Source organism: Ailuropoda melanoleuca, chromosome 12 (genome assembly GCF_002007445.2).
Source record: "Ailuropoda melanoleuca isolate Jingjing chromosome 12, ASM200744v2, whole genome shotgun sequence".
Classification (NCBI taxonomy): Eukaryota; Metazoa; Chordata; class Mammalia; order Carnivora; family Ursidae; genus Ailuropoda; species Ailuropoda melanoleuca.
The window spans coordinates 70,470,476-70,484,140 of NC_048229.1; the positions used below are offsets into that span (position 1 = coordinate 70,470,476).

A 13,665-nucleotide genomic window follows, 5' to 3' on the forward strand; every position below is an offset into this window, starting at 1 on the left:
GCTTCGTACCTCGATACTCAGCGCTGGAGATGTTCATTTGTAGAGATCCAGATGTATCTTCCTGCGTCTCAGGCTGATTCCGTGGATATTCCTGCTGGTGGTACCTATCCAGCTCAACTCAGGGGACCGGCTGAAAAAGGTGTCCCCTACTCCTCCGCCATCTTAACCTCCCCCCTGAAACCTAAGCCTTCTCTGGACTTACTCTTAAGAATAGTGATAATTGAATTCAATGCATGTTTATGAAGCAGCTCCCACATGTTAACTTCTAAATACTTGACCAAGGTGAATTAAATACAGTCCCTGCAGTCAAATTGTTTATCAGCTAATACCGTAGCTGAGGAATCCTATTTTATGCCAAAGTTTAAAGAGAAGTTAGATTCTGGTCAGCCTAAACAAGGAGGATAAATCCTAATTCTTTGCAAAATTTATAGTCTTTAAGATTTTAATCTTATGATAAGTGAGGTTATAGTAAAATTAAAGTAAGGTTAGCTTAGCTATTTTAATTCCAGAAAAAAAGAAACTATGACACCTGCTGGGATTATGTCACAAGAACTCAGAGACAACTGAGCAGGCTCTCATGGACCAAAAAGGGAAATATCATAGTGTCAGGAAGGATAGTAACTGCAGTTTTGCAACATATTAAGTATGTTTAAGTGAATGGGTTTATGACAGTACTAAAAAATGAAAATCTAATTGGTTTCCTATGAGAGATATGAAGGAACCAATTCATTATTTTGAAAATTAATAAATGAAGGGAAACATCAAGAATTTATCTTGCTTTTCCTGTGTGATCTGTACTTCAAGGTAACCAAATAGAAGACGAGGGAGAATTTCTCTGTAAAGGTATATTCCAGGTAATAAATAAAGTGGGAATACTAGAATTAGCATATGCCCACTTCTCAATCCTAGATGAATTAATAGACCAAGTCAATGATTAAAAAATTCACAAAAAGATGATTTGCTTTTTAGTACCAGTCCTAGCAGAATTGTTTTTATTGGGCTATCTTGCCATAGTTGTAATCACTGGATACAAAATATACTTTAAAAAAAACAAAACCCTTCTGGTCTCTGAGGTTCAACTCAAAGCAGGATGGAAGTTGACAAGATTTGATTCTTGGAAGAAGGAAAGCAAACTCCGGGAGATCCACATTTAACTGACTTTTTTCTGAAAACACATCCCAGTTTGCAGACATCATAATGCTCAAGCAGAAAGTAGTCAGATTTTACTGGGCTAAGGAGGCAGAGTTCAGAGTTCAAGGTTGCCAGAGTGGCTGGAAATTGGGGGTGGAATCCTAAAAAGGAGGGCGTCAGAGAAGGAGGGCCTCACCTCAACTCCTGCATAGAAATTCTCCTTCAGTCCTTGGCTGATTCTGGAACCACACATGCCCAAGATGAGATACCAAGGAGCCGAGGCAAAAGCAAGATGGGAGAGGTCAGGTGCCAGAAACTTCAGCATCTACCTAATGCCTGGAGGAGCACCTTTGGAAAAAATCAATCCTGCCAATCTAGAAGGACTTGTTAAACATCTTGGGCTTTGAACTGAAAAGCCAGAGGGTGTTGCTTTAGGAGTAAACACCAATCTGAGGATCATTTGTTATGTCCTAGGGCGAAGGACAAAACCAAAATAGACCCGTCCCAACAAAACCTGGAACCAAGTTTTCACAGGGTCAGGGTGATCTGTGGACCTCTCCCATCTCTTTCCTGCTACCATCACCCCGCCCTCTCCAGTCTCCATCCTCCCACCTCTCCTTGCCCTCTCTCAGACTCATAACCCCCCTTCCCCACCTCCTCCTTCCCTCCTGACCCTAGACATTTACGAAGGTGGGCATCTACTCAGAGTATGTTTCATTTCCTCAAAGATGTGGTCCCCAATCAATGGCCTAATTTAGATCTCCCCTTTCAAACTGCCGTACAACCTGCCCTTTCCCTTCATGCTCCACTTAGAGTTTGTAAATATATCTATCCATGTGGGATGAGTGGCTGGATGTCTTTCTTTTCCTTCAGATTGGGGGATCCATGAGATCAGAATGTGTTCACTGTTGCAACACCAGCTCCTACTGTAGGACGTGACACAGTAAATATTCAGTAACTATTTGCTAAATGAACAAACTAAGAAAAACATCCAGTTAACCATGATAAAAACTGAAAAATGGATAAAGGTATAAAAGCCACACATGTGTTACACTCCTGCAGTAGCAAGTTGATTAAAGAACTGTGAGACGACCATAGGAGATTTTGAATGTTAGTTATTATTAAAATGATAATAATAGCGTACAAAATATGTAATAAATGGGGGGTTTTGATACTTGCATTTGAAACCCACAGCTTTTGTGTGGCATGAGAAATTGGAATTTTTCTCCATATATTCCAAATAAGGAAATTGAGACTCAGCATTTAAGTGACTTCTGTGGCATTCGTTACAAAAGTTGCAAATAAATATTAGAAACAGAAATACAGCTTATGTCCTTCAGGGACACACTCAGTAGTCCTTGATGTAGTAGCTGTTACCCATTTCAAACCTATTGAAAAGGCTAATTTAAACTGATATTTAAGTGGCAGTGATCTGGCTTGTTCCTATAACCTCCTGGAGTGTTATCACCGATCTTAATTCAGTCTATTTAAAACCATAATAAAGTCACCTTTTCTCTGTGGTTAGATGCAGCACTTGATCCTGTACCTTCTTCCTTTTTATTGTATTAATTTTGGTTGTTTTAAACTTAAGAGTCCCTTAAATCATTCTGTGTTCCTTGATGCTACTATGCAAAAATAGTACAACCCATTTCCTGTTGATTTCTCAAGTGCTTGGTCTGTCCTCGCCATCTTTTCAAAACCCAGTTCAGTAATGCAGATCTCAAGTGCCAATACATCATGCTGTTGCTTTCATATTTCACCATATAGTAGTTTAACAGTGACTCAGTCTGATTTATGTTTCTTAGAAGTCAAAATTGGACCTCTGTTTGTTTAGAAATTCATAGGTAGTAATTTTCAAGTAAAGAAACGGTGTGCTCGGTACCGGTGACTGACTCCTTGTTTAGCCCAGAAGAGTTTTGGTCCATTGTTCTTTCTCCACTTAGAGCACTTTTTTCTCTATATTTTTGGGGTGCTTCCCACAGAATTAATAGAAGGCTCTCGTATCTTTTTTAGGAACTCTTTCATGACCTTTGAAAAAGTCAGCTTTCTATTATTCAAGGATTTGTTTTCCAGCTCATGCATTTTCTATTCCAATTTGTCTCTCTTGCGTTTCTTAGCCAACTGACCTCATCAGTGATGCGATGATTCACAGTTGAATTCACAGAACCAATTTCTCCCCAAAGCACCTTTCAGGAACAAGGGGCTACCACCTCCACAAAAATTTCTGCAAGTATCACGTACAGTATAGATAAACATGTTCGCTTTCCATGGTACAATTCAATGTGCGATGAGGTTACTCATTTTCAGGGAAAAGGTTCTTTTTTTAACCTTCTTGTCCTTGTCAGATAATGGTCATGCTGTCATCTGCTCAGGGTCACTTAGGAACCTGTTTTCCTGGGTGTGGCTCTCAGAGCTCCTAACTTGGTGGTTATCAGGCAGAGCCCAGAACATTGAGTGCTTATGGAAACACCAAGAGATTTTCCTCAGTTGATTCTAACGTGACTGAGCACGGAGCTTAGTTTAAGAAGCATGCTGTTGGCTGTTGTATCGGTTTTTCTCAGTCATCCATTTAGGGAGTGGGGAGGGCATCACTTTTTCAGATAGCAACCTCACACTTTGCAAAGTCTCAAACTTCTGGAGCAGGGGTGGGATGTAGTTGTGAGGGAAGGATACCAAGTCAAGTGGAAGAAATGACAATGAGGAGTGTGTTTATGTGGCGCATGGAGAGGTAGCAGAACAGTTTGCTGCTCACAGAGGTGCATCTGCAGTGTAGTTGACACCCTTCTCTGAGCCTGAGAGATCAACTCCTCCTGCACCCGTTAGAAATCATTCGGACCCAGCCCCGAAGCAGAAAGCAAAGGTCCAAGCAGCGGCGTGAAAAATCACATCTCGGGGAGGTGCGTCCTTCCCATTAGAATGGAAACTCCGTGACAAAAAATGTGCCTTGTATGTATGCGTTGCTGTGTCTTCCACTGTTCACAGAGAGCTCGCCATAAATACGTGCTGACAGAAAGGAGCACAGAATACAAATTTCAGCAACGCCACTTCTGGCACAACTCCCTGAAAGAAATTTGAATATTTTGTATCGGAAAACTCTTCATTCCACGGAGATTGTATTTCTGAATCATGCAAATAAATCAGTCTATACCTCTTTCCTGGGGTCGCAGGGAGAATTGATATGAGAGTAGGGCCTACAGTCTTTGTGAGTCTCTTCTTTCCTTGATGCCTGCTGTAAATGAGAAGATTTGAGATGGAGGTATTCACTGAGGAGGATTCAGCTCACCGACAATCACCATGGTGAGTCAGCTCAGGCATTAGCTGACAGACAGAGAAAAAGCCACAGAACCCACAGATGGCTCGAAATCATTCTTGCTGCATAACCTGGCCGTGACATTGATAATTGAGCACTTCTCGTGCTCTTCAAAAATTCATTATTTTTTGAAGAGTTTACTTTTGAAAATAAATACACCAAATGTATTTATTAAACTAATTTTGCTGTGCCTGTTTCCCTGCCCAATGTTCTGACAATAAATAATAGCATTAGCATTAGTAGTAATGTTTATTGAGTTGTAGTTATGTGCCCTCAATTCTTCCAAAAATTATGCAGATATACATTCCTACAACAATCCTATTAAGAATATACTCTTATTATTCCCGTGTTACAGAGAGGAAATGGGCAAAGGGGTTAAGTACCTTGTGTCATAGAAAGAGTAATGCCCTGTTACTGTGACTGTGTTACCTTATATGACATAGGCACTTACAGGTGTGATTAAATTAAGGATCTTGAGATAGGGAGAGTAGTCTGGATTATCCAGGTGGGCCCAGTGTCATCACAAGGGTCTTTATAAGAGGGAGGTAAGAGGATCAGTCAGAGAAGGAGAGCAGAAACAAGGTGGGGGAGTTGAAGACGCTATGACACTTCTCTTGTACGTGAAGAAAAGAGTCACGAACCAAGGAATGTGGATGGTTTCTAGAAGCTAGGAAAGGGGAAGAAAGGGATTATCTTCCAGAGATTTCAGAAGGAAAGCAGCTCCTGCCACCACCTTGATTTTAGGACTTTTGAATTCCAAAACTAGAAGATAATAAATTTGTGTTGTTTCACGTGACCAAGTTTGTGGTAATTTGTTACCTTAATAACAGGAAACTCATACACTTGCCCAGGGTAGAGTGAAGATGCAAACCCATGCAGACTTGTTGTCTTAACCTCTAGGCTACACTGTAATTAAAAAAAAACTATTAAAAATGGTTCAGAAGGGGTGTCTAAGTGGTTCAGTTGGTTGCACATCTGCCTTCAGCTCAGGTCATGTTCCCAGGCTTGGGATCGAGCTCTGTGTTGGGCTCCCTGTTCAGCGAGGAGTCTGCTTCTCCCTCTGCCCCTGCCCCTGCTCATGCTCTCTCTCAAGTAAATAAATAAAATCTTTAAAAAAAAATGATACAGAAGGGGACTAGCCCAAGGGGGATAAATATGTCAGAACAATTTGCAACTCGTTACTAGAAAATTAAAGTTTATGCCCTCCCTATGGTGAACAGGGTATGACAGGGCCACATTATTAATATCTATAGTAATTCAATCATTAAAAATATAACCTCAGTTATAAGCCTCCTAATGAACTGATTTACCATTAAAAACATGATTCTTTCAGTCAAGTAACATGTCTCCTCCTAATCTTTGGACTATAGGTCTTTACTGTTACACATTTGTTTAACTTCTGATTTCTAGTTTTTCTTATAGTCAGTTTTCTAATATCTCTACTTTTCCTGTTTATACATTTCAACCGTGTACAAAAGATTCTTTTTCTGAAAGTGACAAAAGATGGGCATAAGTGTGATTCTGTTAATTGATACATGAATACATGAATATTACTTTGGATGCCTATTTTACTGCTTCTAAACAAATAAATATTGAGTTAAATTACTTTTATTAATGGCCTACTCTCATCAAATCTTTCATAAGTTAGTTTCAATGTAAAGAAGTATGTTACGAATCATCTGAACTTTTCTTCTGTGAGAATGTATTTGCAGTGGTAGTGTCCTTTGTGGAATAGTGAAAATAAATTTGCCTTGAATGTTACTGGTGATGGCTGAAATGTGGAAATGTTGCTTTCCCAGGGGCACCTGGGTGGCTCAGTCAGTTATGTGTCTGCTTTTGGCTCAGGTCATGATCCCAGGGTCCTGGGATTGAACCCTGCTTTGGACTCACTGCTCAGCAGGGAGCTTGCTTTTCCCTCTCCCTCTGCCTGCCACTCTGCCTACATGCGATCTCTCTCTCTCTCTCTCTGTCAAATAAATAAATAGAATTAAAAAAAAAAAGTTGCTTGCCAGTCAATGATATGAAGCCCAGGTTGTCCTTTTTAAGTTAGTAATGTTGAAAGTAAAATTTTCAAAAGCAAAAAAAAACATGACTTTCATTCAAATACAGAATAAACACATATGAAAGATGTGATTAATTAATTAAAGAAGGAATCAGAAGGATGGTAAAGCTGGTTGAAAGAAGATTCGAGAGACTGAGTGTACATAGGAATCCAAGAAAGAATGCTGGATTACTGTCACAAGGTTAAATACATAAATGGTTAACGTCCAACAGGGCAATAAAACCATAACTGTAGAGCCATTTGTATTTCTACTGGGGAAAAAAAAATCTACAAATTAACATGTAACTTAACAAAGTCTGATCCTAATCTGTAATAAATAGTAAAATCAGACATTTATTAATTTACCTAGAATTAAATAATCTTTAGGTGGGTCTGTGAAGAAATGGTCCAATATGACATTGAAAGGATGTGAAGTTATTCGTTTGGATTATATCCAGTTTTTCCAATTTTCCTTAACAGTGGGTAAGACCACTTTCAAGAGAAGCTACAGACCTCTGTCTCCTACCAGCATCCTTGGAGAGCTAGATTCTGATAATGAGTTCAAATTCATTTTCACTCTGTCTCCCTCTCTCTCTCTCTTTCTCTCTCAAGACTTTTTTTCATATAATTCCAGATTTTTGTATCATTAACTGTATGTGCCATAACACAGTGTTTTGTGATTATTGTTTAAAATTATATGCTTTTTATATATCAGATATGTTGTGTAGATAGCTTTTTATAATAGTGACTTATATTAGACTCATTATAAGTTGAGTCTTTTATCTAAAGTAATACTGTTAGGAATCATCCTGAAATTTTTTTAATGGACAATTCTTTTACATATATTGCACATGCATAAGTTAGTTTTCCTATGCTGACATTGTACTCACATTCTTTTTTTTTTTTTANAAAATTATATGCTTTTTATATATCAGATATGTTGTGTAGATAGCTTTTTATAATAGTGACTTATATTAGACTCATTATAAGTTGAGTCTTTTATCTAAAGTAATACTGTTAGGAATCATCCTGAAATTTTTTTAATGAAAATTCTTTTACGTATATTGCACATGCATAAGTTAAAGTTTTCCTATGCTGACATNACAAGTATCATGGACTAAGGCAGTGAGGGTTGTTTTATATAAACAGAGGGTCCAGTTCACAGTGAAGATACATTGTCATGAAAATATATGCATCAATAACTGTTGACAGATGCAAAACTTGTGTTGCACCCAAAATGCAGTTTAATACAAGTATCATTGACTAAGGCTGTACTCACATTCTGAATTATATTTAGCTTTTTTCCCTGAAGGTATTGTTCAAACCCATGTGAAGTCTGTTTATTCTTCTCCTACTTACTACTTTCTCACTTTCAGACCCATTTTCAAGGCAAGCCCTGCTCACTCTTCTTCCTCTTCTGAGAGTTGAATCACTGACTATCACCATAGTTCTCGCCAATCCTCAGAGCTTCCTTTCATGAAAGTGAAGGAGAGAAAGTGTTGGGAGAATGTCTAGGTTTGGGGGAATTTAATGTCCTAAGAGTAATTCAAAAAGTTTATGGGGACACGTATAGGACTTGAAGACTGTGGGGAGTAGGAACATTAGTGGTGAGGTTTCTAGATCAGAGAGCTGAGTTTCCCCAACTACCTTAACTTAAGAGACCCAGTCTTCCGTTAGGCTCGGTCAGTCCGTCATGGTTGTTCACTGGCTCTGCCGTGTCCCTCTTCACGGAATGTCAGCTCCCTGAGGGCAGGAGCCATGCTTGTGTCGATTATTCTCTTTATCTCAGCTTCCATCCCAGGGCCTCACAAATGATGTGCTAAATGTGTACTTGCTGAACGAATGTCTCACATTAGGTATTATCTGTGGAGTAAGAAGAAAATAGGTAAGAGTGAAAGAAAGTGGCAAGTGGCTTCAGTTTAAGAGAGGGTGCAATACACCATTGTTTCAGGCATACGTTGTTCACTATCCTGTTTTTGCTGATGGAAATATTGTAGGCACAAAAGCTTTAGGTGCCATGAAGGGCAAGTATGACCATTATAATATGATAACAATAGCAAAGAAGAGAAAAAAAAGAAATAGTAGGCTGAAGTCACACAGGTTGAACCTTTATTGGAAAAGAAAATTCTCCTGGTAGCTAATTCCAAAAATAGACTTTATCTGAAATAAAATCATTATTATGATGGTTGCCTTTAAGCAATACATTAACTCAGAGATAACTGCATGGCTCCAAATGTGTCAGCATTTAAAGTCTGTCTTATTGGAATTTTCTTAATTTATTGTAATCTAATAATCATAGAAGACATTATTTGTATTTGACACAGAGTTATGTCTTTACCGTGCACATTCATTCAGCTATATAACAAGGAATAATTGTTCAGTTAACGTTATTCTTTCTACAGAATGCAATGTTTATTCATGTGCATTTGGTGAATGAATTCTTTATAAGCACATTAACAAGATGTGGAAAAATCAAACCTCTGAATTTTCAAAAGATAGCTGCATAAAATAGTTGAAAAAAATTTCAGGGGGTGGTGAGTATAAATGGTTCACATTAAATATGATGGATAATCTGAATGAAATGTATATTTGGGCATACAAGTAGCTGTAATAATTTTGTCAAATGAAACAAGACGAGTAAACTTTAATGTCATTTCATTGACTGGGAAGAGTCAGCTAACCAGTTGAAAAATAGCTTCATTGGGTTTCCCTAACCTCTTCATTTATTACATAAATGTACTCTCAAGGGTAATTGCCTTAAAAAAAATCTTTGAATTGCGGAATATGGAAAACACTGCTAGGCTTTCTCAGTATTATCAGTTCTATTTTGTGTCTGTTGTTCAGGGTGCAACTGATTTTGACAGATGTGCTGTTACGTTACTGGTATAACATGACATCTTTTTTAAGATGAACGGAATAAAAGTGATCTTGACAGTGAGTAGATAAGACACTGTCAGAAAGCTGAGAAAACATGTCAGTGTCACAATTTTGACACAAATGCAGCAGAACAGCCCTTATAATATCATTAAGTGAATGTCTTTCCAACAGTGTCCTCTAGAACACAGAATATAGCATTACTCTTAAGTACTATTACTTAGCCACAAAAATAATAAAATAAAACAAAACACAAAGGTCAGCTTAATATATACTTGAGGTGGCATTTGATGTGTCTGACGTATGTGTGTGTATTTGTATGCAGATCTCTTTTCGACAGCATGTGTGAGAGATCTGTGAGACAGCAAAACCATTTTTTCAGGACCTCAAAACAGTTTCACTTCAGCACTTGAGGAACATCATTAAAAATACTGATTGTGAAATATGCAAAGTGGTTTATGGATATTGATCATAACCTTTTTCCTGATTTTCTTTTTTTTTTATTGGATGAAAAGAAATAGCTTTCAGTAATATGAGAAAATTAGGAATACAGTTTAAGATGTATTTCTAGATCATGATTTTGTAAATAGGTTAGTAAAGACTAAAGTGGAATCAATCCCAGGCATCAGGAGGGAATTACTTTATTTTCCCTTATGACTGGCTTGGGACTGAACTACACGTGAGTGTGTATGCACAATAAACAATGCTTTATATGTATCGTATGTATATATGCACACGTTTAAAATGCTTTAATAAAAAGCATATTTATCCTTTAGAATGACTTTTAATGTCTTTGTCTCTAGGATCAGAGGTGGTTGATCTTGATGGAAAAAGCTCCCTTCTCTACAGATTTGATCAAAACTCTCTGAGCCCAGTAAAGGATATTATTTCTTTGAAATTTAAAACTATGCAGAGTGATGGCATTCTGCTCCACCGGCAAGGCCAAAATGGAGATCACATCACACTGGAATTAAGAAGAGGAAGACTCTTTTTACTTATTAATTCAGGTAAAATTATTTGGCGAAGTGCTTGAAAATCTGACCATTTAGATACCACTTCAGTAACTTTATACTTTTATAGCTTCTGTTGTAATAATTAAGGTGCCGTATTTCCATATCCAAGGGCTTACATGTACACCAATATTCCACTTTCACCTACAAGTGGTTACTATTTTGCAAATTGTACAAGACCTTCGTTTGAAATTTTTTACAAAGTGCCAGCAGAACTATCTAGTTGTTTTCAAACATCATGAAGAAAGGAATGGGTCATTGGAAAATACTGAGGTAGAAAAAGTAATGAGATTGTAGCAGAGATAAAATTTACCTTGCAAATGAGCATGTGATGGGAAATACTAATAAAAAGAATTAACAGTGGAGGAAATTACAACAAGGTTGAGAGGATATTATATTCAAACTTCAGGTAGATCCATTCTAGTGTTTGGATGGAATGCAAGGAAGGAGATTGCAGTAATTAGGAGAGATGCCGGTCCACGAGGGGAAACTTTTTTTCTAGACTGGGAATAATGGTGCTGTTATTTTTTCTCTTCTCAGGTGAAGCCAAGCTGCCCTCCACTCACACGCTCATCAGTCTCACCCTGGGCAGCCTGCTGGACGACCAGCACTGGCACTCCGTGCTCATCCAGCGCGTGGGCCAACAAGTCAACTTCACAGTGGATGAGCACAGGCACCGTTTCCACGCCCAGGGAGAATTCAGTTTCCTGGACCTCGATTATGAGGTGTGATAGTTATGTTTCAATTAATACAGATTTTTATGATGTGCATGTTGGGTGGCCATGCAAAAGAAAATATACTGTAGAGAGCTCCCCTCCCCTTTTTCAGAGTAACTCCAAGTGACCTAACTCACAACAGCAGATTTGGGCAGACACTACTGACGCTTCATCTGTCTGCCAATATGTTAATCTTCTCTTACACAGAGAGATTTTCTTTTTTACCTGAAATGTATATTCACAAATTATCACATGTAAGAAATCTCCAAGGGATCGTATTACCACAAGTGAATATAGAATGTGTTGCATGTTTTTTGGTTTTTGGTTTTTTTTCTGCTGTAGGGCATCCTTGAGCAGTGTATATTTATGGAGAAGTTGTAGTAATGAATAGATTATCAATTGATTCAAATGCGCAAATAACCAATACGCGCCGGAAATGTCTATAAAACAAAATGCCATTATAACCAGTTATGTTATTAAACAGAGGCTTACCGTGGATATAAAGTTGCATTTTTTTCATCAACCAATAAACATCAACTCCAGAGGTGATTAGTAACTTGTAAGAATAATCAAGCTCTCGTGTAAATGAAAACTGAATGCATGTAAATTTGTTTTTAAATCTGCATTTTAATTTAAAAAAATATCCATATGAAATTAGCAACATGGCAGTGTAGAGTGATGAAAAATTGATTTATCTGTGATGATTAAAACTATAGCTGTTAATCATAATTATTTAAGCAGATTATCAGAAAATCACTAAACAATATTATTGATGCCATTTTTCTTTCTAAGATCAGCTTTGGAGGGATTCCAGCACCTGGAAAATCAGTGTCATTCGCCCATAAGAATTTTCATGGGTGTCTAGAAAACCTCTATTATAATGGAGTAGATATCATTGATTTGGCCAAGCAACAAAAACCAGAGATCACCACTATGGTAAGACGTGATAGGATGTTTTAGAGATTACGCTTTTAAAATTTTTCTCTCCTTGGCAATATGCATGTAAAGGATTAATCCAATCTAAAGAAATTATAATGCACAGGGTATGATTATTTTATTTGTATATGAAGTAAAGGTTTTTGTTGTTTTTTTTTTTTTTACAGTTGATAATTTAGTTTTGTGATGTTATTACTCCAGGGGCCTAATTTCTTTGCTGTGTAATAATAAGATATTCCCTGACGAACTCCCTAAATAAGCATACCAAGTTCCTGGAATCAGATAACATCCATGTATATTAGAGAGGCATTTGAAAAACTGTATTTTGCCATGGTCATTCATAACACATAAAAGAAACAAATAGGCTGTTATAAGACTGCATCTGCCAGTCCGTCCCAATAGCAGTGTTGGTCAGGCTGCATTATATTCTAATTCTGTGGAAATGCAGCAGATTTTAAATAGGACTGTACTGGTCAGGGTTCAGTCAGGGAAGCAGCACCACTATGAGTTTTATGAACAAGGGATCTATTTTAGGACTTGGATCTTAACAATTGTCAGAGGAACTGGAATGTGGAGGCCAGCTGTCAGANAGTCAGGGAAGCAGCACCACTATGAGTTTTATGAACAAGGGATCTATTTTAGGACTTGGATCTTAACAATTGCCAGAGGAACTGGAATGTGGAGGCCAGCTGTCAGAAGAGACCCTGCAGAGTGAAGGAGAGCCAGGACAAACTGGAACAAACCAGCTCCTCTGTGATCACCCTTCCCTGGGCTTTGTCATAGAAAAAAGTCCTGTGGAAGGAAATGGCTGGCATTTCACTTTTGACTCAAATACCACAGAAGCTCCGTTTTGGACTAACTTTTCACCAAAACCAGCCATGGAAGGGGATTCTGGGAAACATGGTTTCCAGTTTAACCGGCTTCATGATAGAAAAGCAGACACACAGATGCATTTCAGTACATTTTTGTAATTGTTCAAAATTCAGGATGTATCCATTTAAGCTGGTGCTGTGTCACCCAATCCCAAAGCACATCATGGGAATATTTATTGTTTGCAAAAGATTTTATTCCTGATTCTCTGTGTGAATTGGTGGTATTTGGAGGAGTATACCATCCAGAAAGATTTTTAGTTATTTTTTTTAATAAAAGGGAAGATGATTTAAAAGGAAAAAAAAATACTGTGGATAGATGTGTGTGTTTCATTGGCAAATGAGTTTCCAGAAACTCCTCATGCAGCTAACACCCACTTTTCACTGGCAAGAGGATTTGCGGCTTGCAGGGTGGTAGCAGGCAGCTGTCCAAATGGAGCATGGGACCAAACTGCAGCTGGTAAAATGTTTACAGTTTTAGGAGGTTTGTTAGTTTCTAATTGCCTTTACATTATGCGTCAGAGTAGTTTACTTTCTCGCTGTTATTATTTCATTCACTGGGACAAGATATTTGTCCACAATGAGAGCTAATGCACTTTTAACGGTCACAGTATAGCCAAATATTTTTGTTTAACCAAGACCAAATGGTTTAATTCCAATGTGTATCCTTCTAAATAAAGTCGATTTCACTGACTTTTCAAATCTCTATTTGGAAAACATGTTAAACGATTACTTTCAGGAAAAATAAATGCGTTTATCTTAATTTCTGAAGCCTGTT

At 37.8% G+C, this 13,665-nt stretch overlaps 1 protein-coding gene across 1 annotated transcript in view; it reads left to right on the plus strand.

The window, feature by feature from the left end:
* The window catches only part of CNTNAP4 (contactin associated protein family member 4), a 261,201-nt gene that overhangs the window by 142,223 nt on the left and 105,313 nt on the right, over positions 1–13,665 (plus strand). Inside the window, exons 5-7 of the mRNA XM_034638501.1 lie at positions 10,160–10,363; positions 10,907–11,091; positions 11,875–12,018. Coding sequence (XP_034494392.1) covers positions 10,160–10,363; positions 10,907–11,091; positions 11,875–12,018 — 533 coding nt within the window. The remainder of the gene's footprint in view (positions 1–10,159; positions 10,364–10,906; positions 11,092–11,874; positions 12,019–13,665) is intronic.